Below are 16,908 nucleotides of genomic sequence, written 5' to 3' on the forward strand. Positions count from 1 at the left end.
CGCGCCTCACTGATACACGCCATTGTGCTGGCTGTGCCAGAAGTACCGCCCGCATATCGTTCCAGTTGTGCTACTATGGCTATCAAACGCGCGACCGGCTGGCAGAAGCTGCCCGTTACACTAGCAGAGCTTTGCATTGACACCACTCTGCGATGCGGTCAATCATTCAGGTGGCGCAAAATCAACGACGAATGGTATTTTCTGTCAACGCACTGCTGAAGCGTTTGTTTGATGATGCTGATGATCATAGGACTTGTGCGCTTCACGGTCGCATTTTGTCCCTGAAGCAAGACCCCCAACATGTTCACTACAAGACAACTTGGCCAAGCCTGCGAACAGGGCTTTCTGCATCCCCCTCCTCAATTGAAAAGGATGACACAGAAGATCTCCTGAAGCACTACTTCAGTCTACGGCTTAATCTCGCCGAACTGTACGAACAATGGTCAATGGCAGATCCCAACTTCGCTAAGAGAGCTCCTGAATTTGCAGGAGTTCGCATCTTGAGTCAGGATGCATGGGAGGCCCTGGTAGGCTTTATTTGCAGTAGCAATAATAACATAGCTCGAATTTCTCAAATGGTAAGACCGAAGCCTCACTTTGACAATTTTCAGGCTAAAATGAGCCAGGTTCACAAACTGTGTATACATTATGGGCCACTCATTGGACATGTTGGAGACGAACCGATTCACGATTTTCCAACCCCAGAAGCTCTTTCGGGTGATAAAGTTGAAAGTCATTTACGAGAGTTGGGCTTTGGGTATCGCGCAAAATATATCGCCCAGACTGCTCGTGTCATCGCAACAGAGAAGCCTACGGGATGGCTTGAAACATTACGAAACCCAGAATCTGCTATGCAGCCAATTGTCAAGGTTGAGTCCGATTCAATTCCCACTTACAAAGCAGCCCACGAAGAACTGCTTGCTTTGACTGGTGTTGGGCCCAAAGTAGCAGACTGCGTTTGCCTCATGGGACTCGGCTGGGGAGAGTCTGTCCCTGTCGACACTCACGTTTGGCAGATTGCACAGCGCGACTACAAGATGGGCAAGACAAAGACAAAAACCTTTAATAAAGTCATGTACGATGCAGTTGGTGACCATTTTAGGAGTATTTGGGGAAGTTACGCTGGCTGGGCTCATTCCGTCTTATTTACTGCTGACCTAAAATCTTTCGCTGATCGACCACCAAAACAAGAACCGCTGTCCGATGGTCGAGCATCGATTATGAAGGAAGAGTCCGGTAAAATTTCCAAGAAACGACTCAAGACGGATATTGCCATTGAGGTGAAGCCAGAGCAGGTTGATGCCGTTGTGGTGGACATGGAGTTACCCGCTAAGAGAAGACGGACACGGCGCCAGCTATGAAGGCGGCACAAAATGAAACCGGCATGCGGAAAGGTCTGTTAATAAATACCAATATATACATGTACATCTCTTCAATGATTCTTCTGCCCTTTTCTCTTGGCAATTTTGTAATACACTGCCTTGATATCAGTCCTACCAACCTTGAGTTTTGAGTGGGCGGCTAATCCTCGGAATCGACCGCCAGCGCGCCCCTAGACTTTTTTTCGCCCCCTCGTGTCAAAGCTGCCTAGAAAACTTCAGCACAAGCTACCTGTCGCACTTCAATTTCCCCATGCGCAACGTCAGCGCTCTTATCACTCCTTGCACCTTGGAACCGGGATGAGGCTGGAAGAATATTGATACAAGATGTCTGACGCGGATTTTGAGACGATCAAAAAGCTCCAGCAGGAGCGTAATGCTGCTGCTGCCGCTAAGAAGGGAACACGTTCCTCGACGCAGCGGACAGACTCGACCAAGCAAAAGCTGACTGACAGCGCCGACAACGAACTCTACGACAATGATGGTGGTGACAAGTTCTCGGGTTATCATACGAGCCTCCCTATGGGCAACGATGATGATGAGATGGACGGCGTGGATAACACGCGACGCCTCGTTGGCCAGTACACAGCGTCTACTGAAATCATCAACGAATTTGCACGAGGTGACGGCGTTGAAGAGGACGATATCCTGGCCGGCAAAGGCGAAAAGAGCGGTCGTATTACTGACCGTGAAACCGATTACCAAAAGCGCCGCTTCAACCGTGTTCTGACCCCGACCCGCGCCGATCCATTTGCCGAGAACCGACAGGCTGGCGCAGCCGAGAATGGTGCCAATTACCGCGAGATCATGGAAGCGCGCGAGCTTGAACGCGAAGAAGAGCGAGTGCGACAGGCGATCCAATCCAAGCAGGAATCTGGCGACACCCACGAGGATGCGCGCCCCTCTTTGACCGAAGGTGACAAGGAGAACGCAGAGGCTGGGCCCACGGAGGCTGTAGCTGCTGGTCGCAAGCGCAAGCAGAGGTGGGATATTGGCGCAGATGACCAAGCTCCCTCTGAAGAGACGGCCAAGCCCAAGCGCTCTCGCTGGGACCAGGCACCTGCTGTCGGCGGGGCTCTCGAAGGCGATGCTCCCAAGAAGCGCTCTCGTTGGGACCAGGCTCCGTCTGCCACACCGATGGCCAATGGAGGTCTCGCTACACCCGCTCCTCAGTCCCAGTCTGCCATGCTACCTGCAAACTTCGGAAGCGACATTCGCAACCTGCCTATCAGCGATGAGGAGCTAGACATCCTGCTTCCCGGCGAAGATGATGGATATAAGATCCTGCAGCCGCCTCCAGGCTACGAACCCACCCGCGTGGCACCTCACAAGATGGTTGCTCCGGTCGAGCAAAGTGGCTTCATGATGCAAGACCCCGACCAGGTTCGTCTGGGAGGTAAGCCGATGCCTGCCGAGATTCCCGGCGTCGGAGATCTGCAGTTCTTTAAGGCTGAAGATATGGCCTACTTTGGCAAGCTGACTGATGGTTCCGACGAGAATTCGCTGTCAGTTGAGCAACTCAAAGAGAGAAAGATTATGCGCCTGCTGCTGAAGATCAAGAACGGCACACCGCCCATGCGAAAGACCGCCCTTCGACAAATAACAGACAATGCGAGAAACTTTGGTCCTGGTCCTCTCTTTGACCAGATCCTTCCCCTACTCATGGAAAAGACTCTTGAAGATCAGGAGCGTCATTTGCTCGTCAAAGTCATCGACCGCATTCTCTACAAGCTTGATGACCTCGTGCGACCGTATGTGCACAAGATTCTGGTTGTCATCGAGCCTCTACTCATCGACCAAGACTATTATGCCAGAGTTGAGGGTCGCGAGATTATCTCGAACCTTTCCAAGGCTGCCGGCCTGGCAACCATGATTAGCACTATGCGACCCGATATTGACCACGTCGATGAATATGTCCGCAACACCACTGCCAGAGCCTTTGCCGTTGTTGCTTCTGCTCTTGGCATCCCCGCCCTCCTCCCATTCCTCCGCGCCGTTTGTCGAAGCAAGAAGTCCTGGCAAGCGCGTCATACTGGTGTCAAGATTGTGCAGCAGATTCCCATATTGATGGGATGTGCAGTTCTACCTCATCTCAAGGGACTCGTTGACTGCATCGGTCCCAACCTGAACGACGAGCAGACCAAGGTCCGAACAGTGACTAGTCTGGCTATTGCTGCTCTTGCAGAGGCTTCGAACCCATACGGTATTGAAAGCTTCGACGATATTCTCAACCCTTTATGGACGGGTGCTCGCAAGCAGAGAGGCAAGGGGTTGGCTGGCTTTCTCAAGGCTGTCGGGTTTATTATTCCCCTCATGGACGAGGAATATGCCAACTACTATACCAGTCAGATCATGGAGATTCTTCTGAGAGAATTTTCTTCGCCCGATGAGGAGATGAAGAAGGTCGTTCTCAAAGTCGTGTCTCAGTGCGCCGCCACCGAAGGCGTTACCGCCGGCTATCTCAAGGAGCATGTTCTTGATGAGTTCTTCAAGAGCTTTTGGGTAAGGCGCATGGCCCTCGACAAGCGCAACTATCGCCAAGTTGTCGAAACAACTGTCGATATTGGCCAGAAGGTCGGAGTGAGCGAGATTCTTGAGCGGATCGTGAATAACTTGAAGGATGAGAGTGAAGCATACAGGAAGATGACCGTTGAGACTGTCGAAAAAATTGTTGCCAGTCTGGGCGCCGCGGATATCGGAGAGCGACTTGAGGAGCGCTTGATTGACGGCATTCTGCATGCGTTCCAGGAGCAGAGTGTTGAAGACATTGTTATGCTCAACGGCTTTGGCTCTGTCGTCAATGCTCTCGGTACTCGATGCAAGCCATACTTGCCTCAGATTGTCAGTACGATTCTCTGGAGACTGAACAATAAGTCGGCCACGGTCCGACAGCAGGCTGCTGATCTCATTTCACGCATTGCCATGGTTATGCAACAGTGTGGTGAGGATGCACTCATGGGCAAACTCGGCATTGTACTGTATGAATACCTCGGTGAGGAGTATCCTGAGGTCTTGGGATCAATTCTTGGTGCTCTGCGTTCCATCGTTACCGTTGTCGGTATCACACAAATGCAGCCCCCTATTAAGGACTTGCTGCCTCGCCTGACCCCAATTCTGCGAAACAGACACGAGAAGGTCCAAGAGAATACAATTGACCTTGTCGGACGTATTGCGGATCGTGGCCCTGAGAGTGTCAATGCCCGAGAGTGGATGCGAATCTGCTTCGAGCTCCTGGACATGCTCAAGGCGCACAAGAAGGGTATTCGGCGAGCCGCAAACAACACCTTTGGTTTCATTGCCAAAGCCATTGGCCCCCAGGATGTATTGGCAACTCTGCTGAATAACCTGAGGGTTCAGGAACGTCAATCCCGTGTCAACACGGCTGTCGCCATTGGTATCGTCGCAGAGACCTGCGCGCCGTTTACAGTCCTGCCCGCTCTGATGAATGAATATCGAGTACCAGAGCTCAACGTGCAGAACGGTGTGCTCAAGTCTCTGTCGTTCTTGTTTGAATATATCGGAGAGATGGCCAAGGATTACGTCTACGCCGTCACGCCACTTCTCGAAGACGCCCTGACGGATCGTGACCAGGTGCATCGTCAGACCGCCGCTGCCGTTGTCAAGCATATTGCCCTCGGCGTCATGGGGCTTGGGTGCGAGGATGCCATGGTGCATCTGCTGAACCTGCTGTACCCCAACTTGTTTGAGACCAGCCCGCACGTCATTGACCGCATCATCGAGGCTATTGAGGCCATTCGCATGGCTGCCGGCCCCGGTATCGTGCTCAACTACGTCTGGGCGGGCCTGTTCCATCCGGCTCGCAAGGTGCGCACGCCATACTGGCGCCTGTACAATGACGCCTATGTCCAGGCCGCCGATGCCATGGTGCCATACTATCCAAACCTGGAAGATGACAAGATTGATCGTCCTGAGCTTGCCATCATTCTATAGAAGAGTAGGCATCGAAAGAACGGGAGACAGGCCAGCGATACTGGAAACACCAAGATCGTCACGAGCGGCGTCAATCACAGCACACTGTTCGCAGCGCAACACTAGCAAAATCATGTAACTTTTTTTTACTATCTCTATCGCTGTACCATATAATGGGAACAGAAATGGGGGCAAACAAAAATCTATATCCAGCATAGAAGGAAGAGGGAGTATGGAGGCATCATGCACAAGGGCGTTTTTTTGTACTGTTATAGCAACGAGGCCTATTGGTTTTTCCATTTCTAATGTAAAGAACTTTTTTTTAATTGCGAATGTACAATTTTGCACTAAAACCCCTAGAGTGAACTTGCATTCCTTGGGAATCGTTTTCCTTTTGAGAAACAAGAAAGTTTCAGATGGAGAGGCGGGACATTCCAGATCGGCTGTGTCTCGTCCCAGCAGACAGGTGGCCATGTCAGACCAAGGAGCAATCCCCCCGGACCAGTAGGAGATTTAACTAGGGCCAAGCTTTTCAAAGACATGGTAAACAAAAGTCGAAAAGAGAGACACGAAGCCTTTATGCTGTCTTGAATGGAGAAAAGGGGGGTGTGGCGATTTCGATTCCTAAAACGTCATGGGGTTTGACAAAGGCGCGTCCTCTGGAGAGAGCTCCTCGCCGTGAATAGACGGAATGCTGCAATGTGATATATGGAAAAATGGCGTTGCTCAATTTTGCAATGAGTGCCGCGGGAGCCGCCCACCACCGGAAGACATGTCCGGCCCTTCTTTGCTGTGCCTGGCTTATTTTTTCCCCTTCCTTTCAGCTCCCCAACTTTCTGTGCTTATAAGTCTCGGAACGTTTTTAAAGAGCAGCCCAGGGGGTCTCTAGCAGGAAATGCGCCCTGGTGCCATGTACCCAGAAGTAGTACAAGGGCGAAGGAATCATATCATAAACAGGCATGGTGGCGAAGACCTAGGGGGGAGAGCCAGATCCAAGAAGTCGAATTAAAAAAAAAATGAAAGAAGACCATGGCCCAGTGCCTGACGCCACCTGGGTTTTTTTGGTCGGCCCAGTGCTGAGTGTGAAACACGCATCTGCTTGTCTCGAGTCATTATATCCTGGCAACTGCATGGTTGGGCCCCCCCAGTGAGCCAGCGAAAGCCTGGCACGCCTGATTCTGTTCAGCTCTGGAAGGATGGGGACAAAAAAACACAAGGAAAGGCCTTGAAACAAGAGGTCGATTGGTGCATTTGCATCTGCCGTGTGCAACAACAACAACAACAACAACAACAACAATAACAACAGCAGCAAAGACATGCACACACACAGCGCAAGATCAGGACTGGTGTGTGGCAAGTGGGTTAGGGTGTGGTTTTGTGTTGTGTCGGATAAACGAACTCACATGGCATTGCATGATGTCTCTTTTTTGTTATTACCAAAATTCACTTTGGCGTTTCTCGTCGTTGTTCTTGCCTCGTTTACCAGCTTCCACCTCTCCTCCAGCTGGCATCTTGATGCGATCGCTTACGACGACGCAGACTGCATGTATAGAGACGGGAGGGGGGGATGGAGCACGGCGGATACAATGCAGGGCAGTTTGGTGGCTGGTGATGTTTTCTGGCAATACACCCTTCACCTTTGTCGCTTTTGTATCAGCTTTGGCCGGTCGTCGCTGGGTTCCAGATACTCGGGTCGAGCATGAGACTTGGGGATGGGGTAATGGTGCTTGCGTCCTGTGGGTGTGTGCCATGTAAGGAGGCTCTTTCAACTATGCGACGAGTTCTTTGCTATGTCGTCCTGTTTTTTCTTGATTCCATGACTGGACGACAAGTGAAACTCTTCGATGAACGAAAAGCCCGCGAGACGCTCTCCCGGTACCTATCGGCGTCAGTGTCTCTGAGAGGGCCGTGTACAAACTATCTGGCCTTGAATGTGACATGATGTGCAGATAAGCCAACTTGGCGTGCGAAATATTACGCATATTCAATCGTCCCGTTATGCTTGGTGTCTGCCTTGGTCCGTGTTTCTCACGTCAATCGGCAGTTTACTTTTCTTTCCCGCAAGCCGGATGGGGGCAACAATCAGTCCTGTCGAGATGTCATTCCAAGGTTAAAAAAAAATCTTCTTTCTCGTCGGCTGCGAGACGCGTTGTGAACGCCTCGTTCGTCATTTTCGGCCGCACCGGGAACCATTAAGGATGACCTGCCGACATGCACATTGCGTAAAATGATTCCTCTTTATTTTATTCTTTTCGGGTCACAGCCTAGGCAGCTTGTTAAAGATACACTCTCATGCCGGGCGTAGTTCCTGAAAAGGAACTCTGCCGGGGCAAGCACTGATACGAGACAAAGAACAGGCTCCAAGAACGACGTAGCTTTCTTGGAGTTCACAAAGGCAGGCAGGTGTATCTTGCCTACGGAGTAGATGTCGTTGACTAGTCAAGTGGCATTTGAGCTCGTTCACAGACAGTCTCGCTCGGCTATTAGGTAATGGGCAATTCAGTCTCTCACGGCAGCGCATCATGAATACGTCCTCCTCCTCTTCTTCTTCTTCTTCTTCTTCCTCCTCATCAGGTATACACGGGGAGCAAGGAAAAGTCGGAGGCCTGCCTGCCTGCCAAGGACGCCTCAAACCGCGACGGCGCAGTTCACAGGCATTAAATCCCTCGCACGCACACACATATTACGCAGAGCATTACACACCCACGCACGTGGAGGTTTAGGCCTTTGTAATATCCGCAGTCTGCCACCGTAAACTTAAGCTTGCTTCCGTTGAACGGATATACACGAATTCTAGAGCATGTTGGTCGCATTGTCGGAGAAAAGGATCGATGCAAATCCCTTCCCAACGCGAAAAAGAAGCACAAGTCTTGGCTTTTCGGTGGCGCGACCGCCAAGGCCCTGGATCATCCCAACGTCGGGAGATCCGCACGAGCAAGCGACGATCAATTGGATGCTGGCTCAGCACCGGCATGGTCATGAATCTAAATCTAATCTTCGGCGAGTTTGGAGATGCAAGCAAGCATCACAGGCGTGATTTTGGCCGTTTTCTTGCCATTGCGTTTCTAATTGCCGCTTCGGTCGTCGCCCGACTTTCGGCCCCCGTAGCCAGGCTACCCTGTCGTCAAAGTGAGACCTGGGCGTTGCCAGCCCCGGTATGCTGAGCTGGTCATTTTAACTAGGTTGGGGGGACACCGATTGTGAGCGCAGCATCGCGTTGAGGAGCACGGTTATATTGATGGAAATTCACCGACATGCTGTCCGAGAGTGTGGTTGAAGGCCCGCAATGCAGCCATTTTTTTGTTGCCTCCATCGAGCCAAAACGTGGCTGTCATACAAGCGATGTGGCGAAAGTCCATCGGGATGCCGGCACTTATTAGGCTGGGCACAGAGATGTCTTCTTTTTGACATTGTGCTTTGCATAAAGCGGTATCAGTGATTGGATGCGGAACGAAGCCCATGTCGCCACCCTCGACTCGCAGGTGTATACCGCCATCTGCCGTTTTGCATTTTGACAGCGTCAATACTTCGCGCATCTGTAGTCGAATTTGGCCTGAGGTCTGCGCCGGTGAAGTCGCACTTGCTTTTTTCAGTCGGTTTTCCCCCTTTGCTGTCTTGAGCTGGGTCACCAAGCTGCACGTGTGGTCTGCTTGTCAGCGATAGCAGCATCCAGTATGTACGGATACACCATAGACATTTTTGGCGTGCTCCCCCGTTGAAGCAGGCCCTGCCGCCACAGGCGGGGACCAAGCTCGGCACCTGAGAACCCGAAGGAAGCTATCAATGGGAGCCGGTAGAAACTATGATAAATGGAGCTTGTTGCGCGTCGTCCCTGCAATGTGGAGCAGAACCAAGGTGAGGGCACCAGTTAGTTGAAGGTACGAATATGCGAGCCCTTTCCCCAGCCGTGGTGCTGGAGCGAGTCAGGCCGCCTGTTAGCAGCATCCATCTGCCCGTTCACGGCGGGTTGGCGGGCTAATCAAGAGGAGTGCGACCGTGGTGCACATGTGCTCCGTTCCTCCTCCGCATCTAAAATCCCGACAACGGGCCACGGTGGGCTGCCAGAACCGGGTCCTCGCGAAGCATGTCGCTGCAATTTCCTGACTGGCACGATTACAGCCGACATGTATTCAGTAGACTGCCCGGCACAATTGAGCTGTAAAGCGATTCACGGCGACAGACAGTTGCGACGGCGGAGAAATTGCAGAGTACGGAACAGGGCAATTAGTTGCGCCGTAGTTCCGAGTAGATGAATTGATGGGGATGCTGCTGGGCTCTCTTTGCTGGTAACGTTATAGCTGGTTTCTTATAATTTAGCCCGCCGGGCATGCATGTAGCCGTTGAGACTTCCCCAGGCCCCGTTTGCAGTTGGGCTGGATCGCGAGATGGGATAAATTTATCTGAAATCGTGGCTGTATGAAACTTTAAAACCCATCCCTGGTATTGAGATGGCGCGCGGACGGAATAGTATTGCATGCGCTTGTAGGACAGCGCAGATTTGAGTTGGCTTGGTTGTGCGCTTCCGCCTGGCTGAACAAGTTACCGCACAGATGCTTTCTGTCAATAAGACTCCAGCAACGACAGCCGAGTGCGACCCGGTCCTCTGGGTGAGCGTAGTGCAGCATGGCAGGCGGTGGGCCTTTTGAGTCCTTGTCGGCAGATGAGAAGCGACGGCAATGCATTCCAACATGGCAGCAGCGAAATGGCTACCTTGAAGATGCTATCAATTGGGGAGAGGCAAAGATGTTGACGATGTTTCTCATCATCATGGAGGCAAAGACTTGGGCGTGTCTGTCGCAGCTGCAACATCTACTACAAATTTGCCCAGCATGGCTGGCTGGCTCTGAGTCGGGTGCCGGATGGACCCGCCGTGTGCCGGCACAGAGCGAGAGCCGCAGGGTCTTGAGCAGAAAAATGGTAAAATTGTTCAAGAAATCAGTTGGTGCTAGTTGATTCGTGCTGGCGGCAACCCAAATTAGCGTGCGACGGACCAAAGCTTGCAAAAGACTCCGCCATCGGACAGTTGGCTGGTTGATTGGGGAAACTTGATGTCTTGGGTCGCGTATGCTTCGTTCTGGCGTAACTGGTACGGTTCAGTTATGACGTGCGGGCGGACCAGATCATGCTGGCAAACTGGGAGCAAATGTCATCGCCGGAGCACGAGGCTGTTACACGGTCAGTCGCAAAGGAAAAACAAGGCCCGGCCGGCACACCTGTCGCAGAGGGCCAGTGACGAAATGCAGTGGCACTAGCAGCGAGACAAGTTGAAAGGAAGGGGACAGGCGTCTCCATGCTATGCGTTTCAAGTGACTGCATTAGGCTTACTGCGTCTCCAGTGAGGGGGGGGAAAGGGCATGGGTGATGAGGAAGATGGAGGAGGAGGAAGACGGAAGAACAAGAAGCACAAGAGACAGCTGGCGGAAAAGGGTTTAGCGTGGCAAAGAGGAGGTGTGGCGCGGAGGCGTTGGATGGACCCATATAAAATATAATGGATCCCGACATGGTGGCGTTCTGCCAGTAAACAGGGGGTGTGCATATAGGGCTCAAAAGTGCCATCTGTAATTCAAGGTACCAGTATTGCATCACACGAGCGCACGACGAGTGAAGAAGAAAGGCCTTTCAAGCGGCAGCTGCATTTGAAGCTGTACAGACGATTAATTAAAATCCGAGAATATCCAACTACCCCCACATCGTCTCCCAGCAGGGGACCTCGGCGCGGCTGAAAGGCTGCAGGGGGGAGGGCCCTTGCACTTACTGGTAGCTGCCATCTGCTTCTCCCGTATCTTTGCCCGGCTCAGGCAACCCGTGCAGGACGGCAGTGCGGCAGCACTAGATCAAGAGACAACACAAACCAGCAACAAGACGATAGAAGGCCGGAATGAGGGGGCAAGATTCTTCTTCATGCCGTTTTGGATCATGGCAAACTTGGAATTAGTTGCCGGGTGGAATTAGTTGCCGGGTGGCAATAGGTCCGGCTATAGGCTGCCATCCCGATAACACACACACATGCACCCATCTACTTTACTCGATCATGCACTAAACAAGTTGGTGTTTTGCTACCTGCGCTCTCCTCTGCGCACTGTTTTTGCAAACAGCTTTCCCCAGAAGCACCCAGCGTTAAGAAACCATGTCGCCATATGCACCGCTTCTCATTGGCAAACCAAAGGCGTTCAAGGGTCAACATACTGGTAGCACGCAGACAAGCAATGTTGAACAGAACCGGCTGCCTGGGTAAGCGGGCGAGGGAACAAGCATCAGGCTAGCGTACCGAGGGTGGGGGGACTAGAGATGGCGCAAATGCTTGGCCTGCGGCTGCCAACTGCCTGCCTAACCATCGGCCTCAGGGTCCGCTACGCCGGCCGTGCAATTGGCTACCTCTGCGATCCAGAGCAAAATCGAGCCAAGGCGTCGAGTATACAGTGTGGTACAGTGTGTCAGAAAGTTCAACGACCAAGGAAAGGAAAAAAAGAAGCAGCGTTGCATGTCGCTCTTGTCTGCACATGCAGACAGACGCCTGCATGGCCTCCCCCCTGTCTTATTCGTCTGAGTGTCAGAGTGGCCTGTCCATTTTACTTTTTTTGCCTCCTTCGCATTCATCGAATGAAGATGACTGGCGTGATTGATTCTTCACCGCTTATACCTGATGACAGTTGCTGCTTTACGTTTTCTTTGTGCCACGCACTGTACACAGCCGTGTGGTGGTACATGGCTGCAGCTCGCGGGGAGGAGAGGCGTGGGCTCTTGTTCACATCAAACCGAACCGGCGGTATAAAAAATGTGTACCTTTTCCTCTCTCTCCAGTTCCAGTGTGGTTGCTGCCTGATAGGCACAAGACATTTCCCTTTTCCCTCCTCCTCCCCCTCCTCCCACGCACCTGGTACAGTTCGTCGTTCTTCCACTTTTTAGTATCTATCTGTCTACTTTGACAAGTGATCGGCCAGATGGATAGGCTGTCTTGCCCGGGCGCGCCGCCACGTTTGCGGAGAGGGGGGACAATCCTTTTGAGCTTAACCGAGAAGTTGTGCCTGTAGATTAACATACGGGCGTCCCTGAGCAAGGAGGGGGGCATGTTCCCAGCATCAACAAGGTCATCTTGTCAAGATGCATGAATGATAAAACGGCAATTTACCAACAGCCGCTTGCATACATGTACATGCATGTAGTAAAACCACGTCACAGGGCGGGCGCGCCGCCTGCTGTTATCGCGGCTCTTCCTCCTGGTAGCGTGCCACCACCAAGACGCCACCATCTCTTGGGAGCACACGTATTTCTTCCTACCGGTCATTAGTCGCAGCACTTGGCCCTTTTTTTGCCTCCTCTTTGACACAATCATTTATTAGAGCCTGGTTAGCACGCCAGCGCTAATGCTACGCTGCAGAAGGCCGTGGTCATGCAGGCCGCCGCTTTTTCCTTCTTCTTCTTTCCTTTCTCTCTGCCCCGCAGCCAGTTTGAGGCTTGATGTCATGGGCTTGCGAAATGTCTTTCTCGCTGCCCGAATGCCATCCCAGCTTGCGGTATTACGAACAGAGGAACTGGGGCTTCCTGTCACGGCTCATCCTTGGTTGGCTGGGCTGGGCACAAGCTGGATCGAATCGTAATGCAACGCCACAGGCTGAGAGAGCGGCATGGGCTCGGTCACGCTTTTGCTTCCCCCGCTTCCCCCGTCCACACCGTTTTCTCAGGACCTTGGTTTTCAGTTGTTGGAGCTCCAGAAAATATCAACTCACGTCAAACTAATTACCAAAATGAAGCCAATAAAGAGAAAAGGTCTCCCCTCCATCTCGCACTGCACTCCACCTTGGGAATGACGTTCTGCGCCTTGTTTTGTTTCTGTCATTTGCCCTGGCATCACCAGTGCTGCAATACGCCAAAGGTCCGCCTTTACGGTGCCAGGTTTCTTGAAGTTTAAAACGTACTCTGCTCTATGCACCATCTACGTCACAAAATAGACATCGCTCCGCTCCAACGATGGAGCCATTCTCTCCAACTTGTCCACCCTAACCAACCCCGGCTCCCTGAGCCTGAGCCCGAGCCTGAGCCCTTGATTACGACAGCCTATTCATGCACAAGATCGCGGGGTACCCTTTTTCATCTTTGCGACTGTTATCGACGACGGTCGCTCCGCCACGCTGCTACGCCGAGTGGTTCAAATGCAGGTAATTTTTAGAACGTGGTGTCAGATGGCACATGCAATTACTCAAGCACGGAGATGCACTTCTTTCTCTGCTAGCGGGTGAGATGGTCCGGGCAGGGCAAAGGCTAGTAGTCATCGCCAACGGTCCGGTCGGTTCGTCAATTCTCATCCAGATTGTACAATGTCTCTGGTTCCCATTTGACGTGGTTGCGCAAATCCGGGCCGTTCTCGGCAAAGGCGTTCCACGCCGCCTGCCCACCATCTGGGGCCGTCCGGCACGGCGGTCGCCTGTGCAGCGTATGCTCGGCCGGCCAAGGAGAGGCGGTCGCTCTTGCTTTTTCTTTCGTCTTTTTGGCTTGTGAAATGGCTTCTTCCGGTGCGGGGACGAACGGCGACGGCGGTGATGGCGGCGGAGGCGCCTGCTGGCAACGGATAAATAAAACAAGTTTCTATCATGACCATGGTTCTCGCAAGTATCCATATCCATCCATTCACACTTCACGAGACAAAAAACAGCCAGGCCAGGCCGGCGGTACTGTGGCCGCCCCCCGGGCTGCTGGCCAACCACCGTATCCGCTCTTACGTCAAGGGCCCCTTCTTCCTTGATGGGCAGACACCCTCTGGCGCTACTCTCCGCCTGGCTTATGAACCGCCACCACAAAAAAACAGAATCCCAGGCTTTCCAGCGCTGCTGGTTGGACTAGAGCTGGCCCTTTGGGATGGAGTCGTCGGGTGCCAGCACCAAAGACATTCTTGCTGCTGGCCCTTCTTTCATCTTACAAGGCTACGGATGAGGATACCGTAAATGCAACATGGGTCAGTAGGGAACACGCCGAGATTGCGGAATAATGAGTGCAGCAGCAAGCAGGAAAAAATAGAATGTAGTTTTCTTTATTATTCTACCCTCACGTGCAATGATTAGATGCTTGTAAGCAATGGCGAGTACCGTCTCGCAAAAGTGGTTGCCAACGACTAATTTTAGTCCAAGTTCATCAGGACTACCGGCCGGACGTTGACCGTGTTTCTGATAGCACGAGAGCATTGGGCTCCATTCTGGCTAGGTGCCGTTTGGCACGGGGGGGTTGCGTTCATCTAGATCTGGCTGATTCTTACTGATAATCAGCTTGGTGGTTGATTATAGCTTATGAAACTTGGGAGCTGCTGTTACACAATCAGTGTGATGGCGAGTACACGCAAGCTCCCCGACACGGCTCCATGCGTTGTGCTAATTATATCTACTCGAAACAACTACTGGCACTGGTATACATCTGGTCATCGCAAAGACGGCATTGACTTTCAGCAGTTACATACACCTGCAAGCGGACGTATTGTAGTGTCGCATCAAGCATCCAAACCAAGTCAGCGCGTTGCCAGCATGACCCAGATAGGCAGACCCTGCATGATGGCTGTCGACCAGTTAACTAATCTCTTGGCTTTGGGATTAGAACGCCGGGTTCCACCTGCTTTTTTTGCGTGTTTGCTCCCTTTTATTTTGTTATTATTATTTGTATTATTATTTATTTTGCCCTCTCCATGAATGGACAGGCCGTCCGTTCATCGACAACTCGGCCAGGCTTATGTCCAGCGCACCCACCCACAACAGTGGATGGACGCAGAGTTAAGCTGAGCCATGTAATATACAGATGGGGGCGGCCCAGCATGCTGCAATGATACAGTGCCTTGGCCGATATTGGCAGAGTTGTGAGCTGTGCTGCTCTATCCGTACTGGTAGCTTGTCTATCCGTACTGGTAGCTTGTCCATCCGTACTGGTAAATCGTCTCGTATCAGGACATGTTGTACCTTCGTTGGATGGATGGTCTTGACCTAAACGGCCGGCCAGCTTACTACGGACCGTGACACTGCGACAGCTGGTGCTGAAGATGCGCTAGAGGTGCGGTGAGGCTGGCGGCCGGCCGCTGGAGAGAGCGCTGCGAGTAAGTGTCGCCACCTGAGCCAGAGCATTGCGCGTCGCCTGGAGACCCCCAAGGTACAGCGAGTTACAGGCGATGGCTGGCCAAAACAGCAGGTATCGTGCGGCCGTCCCAAGGCCCACTGGTTCTTTGTAGCTGAGTCTTTAGCGGCCCATCTCCACTGAAAGCCAGCACAGGTGCCCCCAAGCTAAATACCGAGTGCCAGTACAGCTTGGGCCAGAGGGGAAGGGGGATGGTTTGGGGGCGCCAGATAACAGGGCGCTCTGCTCGCTGCAATGGCGAATGGCCGCCGTATCTCGTACCTCGTCCCCGTTTCTGCGTCCTTGGGCTGTACCCCATCTTGCCGTACCGAATGCCCTGGAACCGCGCAATGATGTACTTGTCCCGGTTGTATCCGGCTGCTTTCTCGAGAGCACACACACACAGCCACCACCTTTGCCAGCAGGGGCTCCACCATGTCCATCCTAGTTCGCTACCCCACTCTCTTTTCTAAAATTCTCTGGATTAATTTATTCCTATTTTTTTATTTTCTTCATTTTCTGTCAGGTATCCTCTTGCCACGCCCCCCTTGGCTCGTGCGCTGCCTGATACCCACCCGTCCATCGGCTGGCTGGTGCTTGTTTTTTGCAGAGTGGGCCCCGGCCCCATCATGCCTCCCCACATCCCTCCACATAACCACATAACCTCCTCCACATACACCATCGGCTGCACTCCCCCTTCCAGCAGGCCCTTCATTGTTGACTGGACCAAAACAGTCTTCCCGCCAGCAAGTACCGAGGACCGACTGCGGCGCGCTGCTGGTGCTGCCACTGCCACTGCCACTGCCAGGAGCAACTTTTCTTGTGGGTGTACGGATGGATACTGGAAAGTAGGTATTACTCCTCTTCCGTCAGTCACGTTTGATGGCTGCCAGCACTCAATTGTATAAGCCTCAGGGTCCGCCTCGTACACTTTGCCATGGTCTACTCAACACCTCGTACAGAATGCAAACCCAAACTTGTTCTACTTTCCTCTATACTTAATAACTCATCTTTGGCTTCACCGTGGTAAAACCAAGTTGCAGCATCCTACATACACACATACATCCTCTCCAGACACTACGCCTCAGCCTCGGCAGTTGTGGTTGTCTGCTATCTCGCCCGCCCCTCCCTCCGTGGCCACTTATTCAAATCTCGCTACCTTAAATCTGGTGCTTGGCAACGTCCTCTCGCGCAAATCAACTCTTATTTCTCCTTCTCCTCCCAGCGACACGGATCCCGCTCCACTTGGGACGCCACTACCTTGCGCTCTTGTACACTGCTCTTCAGGCTCACTCAGGCTCTTACTGTCTCGACGTCTTGCTTCTACTACAACCACTGCACCGTCGCTCTTCTGCTCTCCTCCACACTCTCCTCGTTATTTTTATTTTACTCAGTATTTCTCCCGCTGATCTCTGCACCGTTTTACTCCCCAAACGCCTCTCGAATTTGTACCTCTACTTGTGCCTTTCTGCACTTCGTCCCTCATCACTTCCTGCTGTCGACAAGGCACCGC

General features: G+C 52.5%; 2 protein-coding genes across 3 annotated transcripts; both read left to right on the top strand.

The window, feature by feature from the left end:
- Window positions 1–75: 75 nt before the first annotated feature.
- Window positions 76–1,361, top strand: LMH87_003730 (uncharacterized protein; the record flags this gene model as incomplete). The annotated part of the gene is made up of 3 exons (XM_056194843.1): window positions 76–194; window positions 251–578; window positions 627–1,361. 3 exons carry the CDS (start codon window positions 76–78, stop codon window positions 1,359–1,361), a joined length of 1,182 nt encoding a protein of 393 aa, XP_056048531.1.
- A 345-nt stretch (window positions 1,362–1,706) lies between these two features.
- Window positions 1,707–5,330, top strand: LMH87_003731 (uncharacterized protein; the record flags this gene model as incomplete). Of its 2 annotated transcripts, XM_056194844.1 has the most annotated exons (2): window positions 1,707–2,884; window positions 2,964–2,982. In XM_056194844.1, the coding sequence occupies 2 exons, from the start codon at window positions 1,707–1,709 to the stop codon at window positions 2,980–2,982; spliced, it is 1,197 nt and encodes a 398-aa protein (XP_056048532.1). The 2 variants fall into 2 exon arrangements, with proteins under 2 accessions (XP_056048532.1, XP_056048533.1); XM_056194845.1 differs by having other exon boundaries at window positions 1,707–5,330.
- Window positions 5,331–16,908: the final 11,578 nt, after the last annotated feature.

Source organism: Akanthomyces muscarius, chromosome 2 (assembly GCF_028009165.1).
Source record: "Akanthomyces muscarius strain Ve6 chromosome 2, whole genome shotgun sequence".
Lineage (NCBI taxonomy): Eukaryota > Fungi > Ascomycota > Sordariomycetes > Hypocreales > Cordycipitaceae > Akanthomyces > Akanthomyces muscarius.